This window comes from Primulina tabacum, chromosome 13 (assembly GCF_025594145.1).
Source record: "Primulina tabacum isolate GXHZ01 chromosome 13, ASM2559414v2, whole genome shotgun sequence".
Classification (NCBI taxonomy): Eukaryota; Viridiplantae; Streptophyta; class Magnoliopsida; order Lamiales; family Gesneriaceae; genus Primulina; species Primulina tabacum.
The window spans coordinates 2,722,185-2,733,509 of NC_134562.1; the positions used below are offsets into that span (position 1 = coordinate 2,722,185).

The 11,325-nt window shown below is 36.5% G+C and overlaps 1 protein-coding gene across 2 annotated transcripts; it reads right to left on the reverse strand.

Annotated features, from left to right (window-relative positions):
• Nucleotides 1-1,737: 1,737 nt before the first annotated feature.
• Nucleotides 1,738-7,431, reverse strand: LOC142522980 (protein-tyrosine-phosphatase PTP1-like). Of its 2 annotated transcripts, none has more exons than XR_012814558.1 (8): nt 7,055-7,431; nt 4,868-4,964; nt 4,700-4,782; nt 4,461-4,595; nt 3,870-4,004; nt 3,169-3,317; nt 2,955-3,091; nt 1,738-2,239 (listed from the first exon to the last, which is right to left on the reverse strand). XR_012814558.1 is itself a non-coding variant. In XM_075626599.1 (8 exons), exons 1-8 carry the CDS (start codon nt 7,310-7,312, stop codon nt 2,156-2,158), a joined length of 1,083 nt encoding a protein of 360 aa, XP_075482714.1. In that variant the 5' UTR covers nt 7,313-7,430; the 3' UTR covers nt 1,738-2,155. The 2 variants fall into 2 exon arrangements, 1 of the variants encoding a protein (XP_075482714.1); XM_075626599.1 differs by having other exon boundaries at nt 2,955-3,096; nt 7,055-7,430.
• Between the last annotated feature and the right edge of the window lie 3,894 nt (nt 7,432-11,325).

Sequence of the window (11,325 nt, forward strand, 5' to 3'; positions counted from 1 at the left end):
TTCAAGAACTGAAAATCCTACAGCGAAGCTCCTGCCATCGTCAAAGTCTTTTTCTGCACAACTCGTCGTCCACTTTATTTGATAATTGACCCACTTTTATATATTCCCTCTTTGACCTAGATCTTCATAGATCATTCCCACCTATAAACAAGGAAACTAGAATTTAATAGGAATCAAACTTTAATTCAAAGTAAATCTCTTATATCTTGTAGATAAATTTCCAACTTAATGAAATCATTCCTAATAATAGGATTCAGTATATTTTGAAAAACAAATCTATTAAATTTGTCTAGAAGAGCAAAATCAAACTAATATCTTAAAATAAATTCGGAATACAATATTCCTTTCAAAATGTATTGTTTATAATATGAGTATCGTAAGGAAAAAACAAATCCAAACAGAGGAATGTAGCATATATAGTTTTCTTAAAACAGATTCGTCTCCTCCTGTATATGCTTCGAGGTTACAACGGACATCTGTTTCCCAGGATACAACCGACAGACCCACAATGAAGTTGCACAAATCACTATGCTGGTGAACGAGATAGTACCTAAACTTTATCAGTGGAGAATGCAGGAACAGAGGAACAAAAACGCAGCAAGCAAGCAGGAGCAGAATGCAGAGATGTAGCCGAAGCACCAAAGATTGTCATCAATATGGTAGCCGAAGAACCAACAGTCAGGCTATGTGAAAAAAAATTGCAAAATGTGACACCTTCCCAAATTTTCATTCGCTCATATGAAAAACCCATAAACCTCGCAACCCAATACATTTAATCCAACAAATGAAAATTGGATCCATTACTTTCTGGTGTATACCGAGTTACCAAACAAAGAATAATATGTACCTCAACTTCATCTGTTGGAGTAAAATCATTTGGAGCGACAGACACAAAGTAAATGCTTTCACGCTAATCAAATATCCACCAAACTTACTTAACTGGGATATCTAAAGAGTTAGTTACATGTTTTTCGTCGTGTATATAACGTATAGTTATACCCTTACTGACACCATTCATAAAGCTTTAATAGTCTGAACATTTAATATATTTCCATCCGGATATGAACCCAAGATATTTTTATTTCTTATTTGAGTTAATGGGTTTTTTATTGGGAAAGTTGGTGAAAAATCCCCAATCACCCACAAAATTATGGTACTATGTCATACAAAATGTGGTACACTTCATGTGAAAATGTGATACTAAAAAAGTACCCTGAGATTGAACACAAAAAAAATCGACGGCTGGGGACTGAAGTCCAATTTTCCGTTTTTTATTCACAATAAATGCACTTCCAAGAACTATAGTGGGCCCAAATTTAAGACTTCAAGAAATCTGATCAAATTCAAACCACTAGACCCTATCTTCACGAATCCTGGGCATTCTTTAAGAGGGGTGGTGGAGTGAAGATATTTACCTTTTCGAGAAAATTGTGTTACTTCAAAAATTAGAGTATAACTGCAAGAATTAATCATAAATTTCATCAAATGATTCTAGTATTACGGAACTCGAGAAATTGAACTCTGGAAGCTTCGAGAAACAAACTATTTTGAATTTATGAATACCAAGGCACGTCTAGGCATGAGGAAATTTTTTTGTCAATATCTTTCAACTCATTATCTCATTCTCCGTCCTCTCTTCTAACAAACCAACGATGCTAAATGGTTTAGAATTGTGCTTACATGCATATCGTGTGCCAATATTATCCATGATATACTATAATTCAATGCAGTAACAACTACTAAATGGAATATACATTGCTCCATAACCATCCCCCTTGTTGTGACACGCAAAATAAGTCCCACTAAATAAGAAACCACAGGTTTCAAATACTCAGGAGCTACTTACAGCAAGGTCAATAAGTTAGTACACTAACAATGACCACGTTCGCTGAATACACAACGAACTAACGAAGCTTGCTCGGTCTTTATAGGAACTACAGATCCTTCAATCACCATAAGATTACTGTTTAACAGTGTGAAATGACAGTACACAGCTAAACAGAAAAGAATAATACACTCAAAAGAAAGAGAAGAAATAGACCAGTTTATTTTCAGTTAACCGAAGGGCTGGGAGTTAATGGAAACAGCAAATGGAAGTCAAGTCCTCAGACAGTGCACGGGGATGGATTTGAAGCATGAAGCTGTTACAAAGTCATCATGCACAACTTCGAGAATTGTTATCTGAAATCATGTTTTCTAGTTCATCAACAATGGCATCGTAGCAGAAGAGATATTGCTCCTGCAAATGTAGCGGCCAATTGTAAGCAGAGTATGTTATGAATTCACATTATAATAAAAGATTGCTAGTGGGATAATAATCTCAACCGGGGTTCTCGTACAGTTATTTTATTTACAACTCTATGTATAGCAACACTCAGTACATAGCAGAAAATCAGAGAACTTGAAAATTAAATTGCTACAAGTGCCAAATCATGTCAGATATATTTTTTATAAAATTAATTAAAACTTAAAATAGAAAATTTTATATTATTATGATATATTATATGGTGGAGTATTTTTGAAAATGATGAAAAATTTAGTTAACTAATGATAATATTGGGAGACTTGGGTGGGCAAATTTAGTTTGGGGGAAGGAAATAAAACGATCAATATATTTGTTTTTCTTTTTTAGGAGAAGGAAAATCAGTTCTGGAAAATGATGGCAAACATGAACTATATTCACCCTAATTTGTCACCCATTATCTTAGCTTATGAAAACTCTGAAACAGAGCAAATTAATGGGTAAAGGGATGCATATTATTTCCACTATGCTGACTGCACGAATGTAAAAAGGTTTTAGGTTTATTTACAGAGTTAGAGGAGAAAATAATACAGAAAGTGAAGTAATAAATGGTTAAAAGGTTGTTTGAATTTGATGAGATAAACAAATTATTCCAGCCTTCTTATTAGACTTTTTAAATGATAAGTAGGATGAAATATTAAGAAAATTTTACCAGTGTCTGCACCATTCCTATTCGCAGCGACCTAAAAGCTGTTACGGTGTTAACAAGATCCAAAGCAGTCATGTCTCCAGCAAGAACACTTTGGATGGTATTGTGAATTGCACAATAAGTTCCTGTTCTACCAATACCTGCACTGCAAAAAGGAATGTGTCAGACAAAATAATTTGTGAAGGTCGCATTTTAAATTCCACAGCTGAAGGCAGACCTGCAGTGCACGACAATTGGCCCAAGATAAGGAGGAACAGTATATATTCTACTGAAGATTTCACGAACAGCAAAAGTATCCTTCGGAACTCCATGATCAGGCCATTCAGGATACTGAATGTGCAGAACAGACAATGAAGGCTCCTCTGACTGAAATAGTAAGAAGAAACACTTGTAACACGTTTCATTTCAACTGAGAGCGATTTCGTTTTCTTGAGAGAGAGAAGGGGAGCTACTCTTAATCTTGGTACACAACATAAATATATAGGATGATCTGTGATGAAGGTTGCTAGCCGCTAGGGCTAGGATTCCAATGTATATTTATTGAAAGCTATGAGGTCGGAGTAAACCAAGTCACACGAAATTAAAATTTCAAACATAATTCCTCGCTTTACATGTTCAAAAAAATTGTACACCTATTTTCATACATTTTACCTTGTGGAAAAAGTTTCAAGGTCAATACAAAACAGTAGTAAAAATGTTAGTAAGGTTGGAAGTCCAATCATGATGTACCAATAGGAAGCGGTGATGGGTGGCTCAAACCCATGATCATCATGGGAAACCAACTACTCTTCAAATGAGCTAGCTGATTGACTACCAAAAGTGATGGTTAATGGATAATTACACCTCTAGAAAACTCACAACTTCAGTCAGCAATATTTTTATAATTTTCGACACATTAACACCAAATGGTACCTTTACCTCTTTGTAAGACACCTCTAAGCATCGCATGACCAATGAAGTATCCGTCGTTTGCATCCACTTGGTGATGATGCATATGTTTCCAAATTCTCTAGGCCCATCCTCCGCTTGGAAATAATCACCGCATTTCACTGTCTATATGAGTATTACTAAACATAAGGAATGGCACAGAAAATTTATCGAGAGTGCCACGTGAAGCAAATCAGCATTTACTTTGATAAGCAGTAGGAAAAAATGCCCCTAAATTGAAATAATGCTTACAAAAAAATATTATTCAACACAAACAAAAAAAAACATCATTGAAGAACTAGAACATTTTGTAGATGCTTAACAAAGAATCTAAAACACCTCAAGTAGATGTCAAACGAGCCAACATACCAATCTGCTTCGCAAAAGAAAGACTTGCATCATTTTCTAAAATTCCACTGACAGGGCGAAACTGCTTTGAATGTGAAACTCAGTGAAAGTGGTCTAAATGTAAAACAAAAATATATATAACTCAACATAATTAATAATAATTATATAAAAAAGATAATTTGAGATGGAACTATAGGGTTTGGTTATGAATATCCGAAAGATTGGATTATTCACCTGGTAATTGTCAACCAATCGGGTGAGCATAACTATTACTGGGCAGCGGTATTGTATTATCATTTCCCAGAAGTCTTCATAGGTGTGTGGCAGTGGACCTTGAGTCGCAATAAACCCAGAAACACTTTCAGAAGTCTGCCATAATTAAAAAGAATCATTCACAAATGGATACAACTTGATACCCAAGCACTCCTACAGGAGTATGCCACTAAATTGCATGTCAAATTCCAGAGAAGTACCCTGACAAAACTGGCATTAATATATCCCCTTGCAGATGGTCTGTAATCTTTACATTGCTTCAAAATAACCCGATTATTGTCAACTGGAGCAAAGAAGTTTAGAAATTAATATTCTACAATGGCTAACAGACAACCTTAAGAAACTTAAAACATTGTAGATAAGCATACACGGCAATACATCAGTGTATCGGTTCTTGCAGCAATTTGCGTCGTCCAAAGCCACCGTGCATCTATTCCTCATGTCCAATGCTCTCATCCTATTTGCCTGCAGTAAAACAACCGATCTTTCACTACTTAGAATTAAGCCAAATCATTAGATAAAATACATCAAAATTTCATCCCCCATGTCATAGCAGAAGGAAATGTTCGAGAAATATACAAAACAGAACTGATGAGATTTCCTGTGGCAAGATATTTTCCCGAAGTGTTTCATGATGTGATTTTGGAATTTTTGCTGCGCCATTAATGTTAGTTGGTATTAGTCAGTTGGTATTAGTCAATAATATACACACATAGGCATAAAGTGTTAGACATAAGAACACGTTTTCTCTCTTGTATATAAACTCACTATTGTACAGACACAATGCATAAGAATTGAGAAATAAAAAGAAAGAGGATATTCCCTCCACTTTGCGGTGTTCAACATGGTATCAGAGCGATGGAATGATCAGCACGTTTCTGAGTTCAATTGAGATTGATTTCAGGAAGTTTTCCTCAGCTACGATTGAATAGTGCAGAGGAATTTCAATTGAGATGGCTGTGAATCCTAATTTCAACGATCCGTTGTTCATCCATCCTTCGGACACTCCAGGTATGAATCTCGTCACTGATCGATTGATAGGCACTGAGAATTATGGTGTGTGGAGTCGCGCAATGTTGATTGCATTGCGCGCAAAAAATAAGATTGGATTCATTGACGGCACATGTACGCGTCCGATCACTGGATCCTCTACACTGCAACAATGGGAGGGATGTAATGCTCCGATACCATGTTGAACACCGTAAAGTGGAGGGAAAATCCTCTTTCTTTTTATTTCTCAATTCTTATGCATTGTGTCTGTACAATAGTGAGTTTATATACAAGAGAGAAAACGTGTTCTTATGTCTAACACTTTATGCCTATGTGTGTATATTATGATTGTGACCATCCGGTGTATGTTGAGCTTGGCAGCTACTAGGGGCTGGAATTTATACCAAATGGATGTCACGAATGCGTTTCTTCAAGGAGATTTAGATGAGGAGGTATATATGGATCTACCTTTGGGTTATAGCAAACAGGGGGAGTCCAAGGTTTGCTTGCTAAAGAAATCCTTATATGGGCTAAAACAGGCTTCAAGGCAATGGAACCATAAGTTCTCTAGCATCACGAAGGCTGCTGGTTGTGTTCAGTCGCAACATGACCACTCTTTGTTTATTAAACAAACTGCTGATTGCATAGTTTTATTGCTTGTGTATGTCGATGACATCGTAATAACAGGTGATAATGATGCTTCTATCACGGAGCTGAAGACCTTATTAATCTGACATAGGAGGATTCCATCACGACATGGTATTAGTCAATAATATACACACATGGGCATAAAGTGTTAGACATAAGAACACGTTTTCTCTCTTGTATATAAACTCACTATTGTACAGTCACATTGCATAAGAATTGAGAAATAAAAAGAAAGAGGATTTTCCCTCCACTTTGCGGTGTTCAACAATTAAGTCTAGTTCTTTATCGAGTTTGTTTATTGAGGCCATTTCTTGAACCCTGTATCTTATGGCGCCCTTGGTGCAACAGCACAGGTGCACATCTCAAGCCAGAGCATGTGTGCCATTTAATGATGGAATGTGTTTTGCGTAAAATTTTATCTAGTGTTTTCCACAGCCTCGCACACAGCAATGTTACAAGAGTACATTAAGTGTGAATTGATAATGGGAAAGAATGTGATCAAAGTTCGTTCTGTTCAGGAATGAGAAAATAATCGATGCCGTGATTCCAGCTTTTTTCCTTCGTCGACTCTCTAACCACTGAACTATCCTTTTGTTCACCATTTTCACTGCTTCGTACTTCTCCATTTTTGAGTTACGTTCAACGCATATCCAAGAATTTGGTTGAAACTCATTAAATAGATCATTGCACGTTAAATTTGAAATTTCTGAGCCTCCCCTGCTGATACGCGTCACACCCATCACGCTATCGCAGTCCTAATTAGTAATCATGAAGCTTCAAATTACTTCCAAAGCAAGTGACCTTCCAAGTAACTAAGCTTGAAGTACTCAGTACTGGCTGAATATCGAGCTCATTAACCCATCCAATTACCTCATGGTAACAATCTCCTGAAAATAAGAGACGAGTAATTTATTTACCTGCAGGGTTTGGAACTCCTGACGGATCGACTGTGGAGAGTTGAATTTCTTGGCGCTGATGCATTGAAGTGCTTCGGAGCAGTAGCGGAGCTGATCGCTGGTGAGGCGGGGCCTCGGAATCGTCAAATCTGGAGAAAAATCGAAGGCCTTGGCCGCTGCAGAAGAAGGCAATGTCGCGGTGTCGGAGAAAGTTGACTTGGATGAAACGTCTTCTCCGGCAGTGGTCATCGCCGATCTCCGCCCACGGCGGCACTTCATGGCGGCGTTACCCGTGGCTCCGGCTGTTTTCCGGATCCTTCGTTTCGTTATTCGGGTTCTAGATCGTCACTCTCTCCTGTTGTCCTACAATTTTTATTATTTACCTCGTGTGTTTTTAATTTTTTTGTTACAAAACTTATTTATTTTATTAAAAAGGTAAATTAAATTTCATTTTAGAAAACTAAGACCTTATAACTAAAGATTTTATCGTGAAATATTTTTTTAAGTGGACAAAATTCACATCTCCATTTTCAAAAACGGAGACTCACATATTAATCAAAACTGGGTTTAAGCTTAAGAATTTTTTTTAGACAAAAACTTGTGTGAGATGATCTCACGGGTCGTATTTTGTGAGACATATCTCTTATTTGGCTTATCCATGAAAAAATATTATTTTTTATGCTAATAGTATTATTTTTTATTGTGAATGTCGGTAGGGTTGACCCGTCTTACAGATAAAGATTCGTCAGACCGTCTCACAAAAGACCTACTTATTAAATAAATTATTATGTCAATTAAGAATTCAAAAATTCTCAAGTTCGTATTTTGTTATATACTCGGCATCACTCTTTGTTCTTGGATCCTTAGTGGTATGTGCAAAATCAATTAAAACAACCTTTATTTTCGAATTTGCTTTTTCATGGTTGGATTTACTTGCAATTTGGTGAATTCGGTGTCTTGAACTACTCAGTCATTTGTGTAAATCAAAACAATGATATACACGCATTAACCCTTCTCACCTCTTTACTAGTTCTCAGGGTTGTGTCCGTTTTGACTAGAGACATGATCTTGGATTGTTATCTCACTCAAAAAGAAAGCGACAAAAATTTGGATGAGACATGTTTTCTATTAATTCGAACAACACATCACAAAGTCAAAACGTGTGTGCTATCGCCAATATCAAGTCTCATGCATATTTTGTAGAAAAAATTGTTGGGTAATTTATACCGAAACGATTGTAATCATTATGATAATATAGTACAAAAATACAGAATAAAATAATCAGCAAGAACATAAAGATTTACGTGGTTCGCCTAATATAGGCTACGTCCACAGAGCTACTGCAATTCTTTATTGGAAGAAATATTACAAGTATATACAACACTCAAGCTCTCACAATCTCAACTCCTAGTATAAACAAAAAATATTTTCTCTAACTCACGCAAGAGAACAAAAAACATGTTTCTTTTCTTTTGCTCTCTTTATTTTAAGATGCTTAAAAATAAGCTTTTAATGGGATGTATTAAATTGAGATGGGGGAGCTTTATTTATATAGCAATAGAGCTCCCGTGTATGTGAAACCAAATGCATCTACGAGCTGCCACCATCCATTTTTGACAATTATGTCACATTTGAAAAGTATAAAAAAACACTTTGGTCTACCTTACCTATCATTTCTCTCACTTGAAAACTTGATTTCAATTATGTTTTCATACCACCAATGCAGCAGCTCGTATCTTCTTTTTTATACTTGTAGTCTGACTGAAGTTGAACACAACTTCAGTTTGTCAATTGTTACTGTCTTCGTGAGCATATCAGCTGGATTTTTTACTTACAGGAATCTTTTCAATCATCAAGATTCCATCTTCCAATTCTAATCTTATAAAATGGTATCGAACGTGTATATGCTTCATCCTAGCATGATAAACATGATTTTTTGCTAAATGAATAGCACTCTGACTATCACAGTGTAACATGCTTCCCTCAAGCTTCTGATCCAGTTCTTCCAGAAAAGATCTCAACCATATCATCTCCTTGCTAGCTTCTGTTACCGCAACATACTCAAGTCTCAGTAGTCGAAAGCACAACTATCTTTTGCATTTAGACACCCATATTACGACTGTACCACTTAATGTGAACACATACCTAGTAGTACTTTTTTTGTCATCTAGGTCACCAACCATGTCGGCATCGACAAAACTTTGTAAGCCCAAATTTGACCTTCTGAAGTATAAATATAAACAAGCAGTACCTTTCAAATACCTCAGAATCCATTTAAATGCTTCCCTGTGTTGTTTTCCTGGATTGCTCATAACTCCCACTGCATGTGCTATGTCTGATCCTGTGCACACCATTGCATACATGAGGCTTCTGACAGTAGAAGCACAAGGAACCTTGTTCATATAAGCCTACTCCTGCTCTGTTGAAGGTGATTGTGCTTTGGTTAGTTCAAAATAATTAACCAAAAGAGCACTCACATGTTTAGCTTCATCCATGTTAAATCTGCTAACCACATTTTTCACGTACTCTTCTTCAAGATTCTGTTCACCTGGTCTCTTAAGATCCTTATTCCAAGGATTTTCTTTGCAGCACCCAAATCCTTCATAACAAATTCTTTTGATAACTCTTTCTTGAGTTTATCAATGTCCTCCAGACAAGCTCCTGCTATCAACATATCATCTACATATAGCAGTACAATAATATAAGAACAATTAAAATTCTTCACATAACAACAGTGATCAGCCTTACACCTCAGGAAACTTTTATTACTCATGAATCCATCAAACTTCTGATACAAGCTCTTCTGAAGTTTGCACACAATTTTCTCTTTTTCCCGTACTTCAAAGCCTTGTGACTACTTCATATAAATTTCTTCATCTAGGTCACCATGAACAAAAGTCGTCTTTACATCTAACTGCTCCAGATGTAAATCTTCTTTTGGCAATAATCCGATTACAATCCTGATAGTGATTAACTTAACCACTGGAGAGAAAATCTCAGTGTAATCAATGCCTTCATTTTGTTGAAAACATTTTACAACAAGTCTTGTCTTGTACCGTTTGCTACCATCATGTTCTTCTTTTAGCCGGTACACCCACTTGTTATGTAATGTCTTTTTGTCTTGCGGAAGTTCTGTCAACTCCCATGTCTGATTGGATGACGGTAAATCCATCTCATCTTCCATGGCTAACTCCCACTTGGTTGAATCATCATTTTGCGTTACCTATTCATAGGTCTCTGGTTCACCTTTGCCTATCAGAAAAATATAGTGAAGTGCATGAGAGTATCTATCAGGTGGTCTAATTGTTCTTACATATCGTTTGAGTTCAATCACCGGAGTTTGTGGGTCATCATCATGTGTAGTTGCTTCTTCATCTTCCCGGTTACTGCTTTTTGATTCATTCACTGGAATATATGTCGATGACACTTCATCAGCCTTCTTGATTTCATGATATTCATCTTAAGCTCCAATGTTTGACCTGTCATTGTACAATACTTGCTCATTGAAGATTACATCTCTGCTCCGAATGATCTTCCGATTTTTTTCATCCCAAAACGATAACCAAACTCATTATCACCATAACCAATAAAGAAACACTTCTTTTATTTCAGATCAAGCTTTGTTATGCATGCAGAGTCAATATGAACATAGGATAAATATCCAAACACTTTCAAGAAAGAAATGTTTACTTCTTTGCTGCTCCATACCTCTTCGGATATTCTGCAGTCAGGCGGTATTGAAGTCCTCTGTTGATCATATATGCTGCAGTGTTAACAGCATCAGCCTAGAATGATTTTGGTAATCCAGAATGCAGTCTCATGCTCCTAGCACGTTCATTCAGGGTCCTGTTCATTCTTTTAGCTACACCATTATGTCGAGGTGTATCAGGAATGGTTTTCTCCATCTTGATCCTGTTTTGTGCATAATATTTCTTGAACTCATCATCTTCATATTTACCACCATTATCAGATCGTAAGCACTTCACACTTTCAAGTTGGTCTCATTTTAAACCATGGCTTTCCACCTTTTAAAAGTCTCATAAACATCAGATTTATTTTTCAGAAAATAAACCCAAACTTTTCAGCTCGAATCGTCGATAAATGTTACATAGCATCTTGAGCCTCCAAGGGAAGTCACAGGAGATGGTCCCCATATATTAGTATGAACCAGATCCAATTTTGCTGCTTTCAGTTCTCTACCGCCTTTTGAAAAGCTCATCTTTTTCTACTTTCCAAAGATACAACTTTCACATAGCTTGTGTTCAACGGTCTTTAATTTCGGTAGCTTCCCG

What these genes read in the sequence shown, in the direction of transcription:
- LOC142522980 (XM_075626599.1), bottom strand. Translation starts at nt 7,312, where the DNA reads ATGAAGTGCCGCCGTGGGCGGAGATCGGCGATGACCACTGCCGGAGAA. An exon ending in GATTGGTTGACAATTACCAG is followed by an intron (nt 4,005 to 4,460) that starts GTGAATAATCCA and finishes ATACTCATATAG; the next exon opens with ACAGTGAAATGCGGTGATTA. An exon ending in CCAATTGTCGTGCACTGCAG is followed by an intron (nt 3,097 to 3,168) that starts GTCTGCCTTCAG and finishes TCCTTTTTGCAG; the next exon opens with TGCAGGTATTGGTAGAACAG.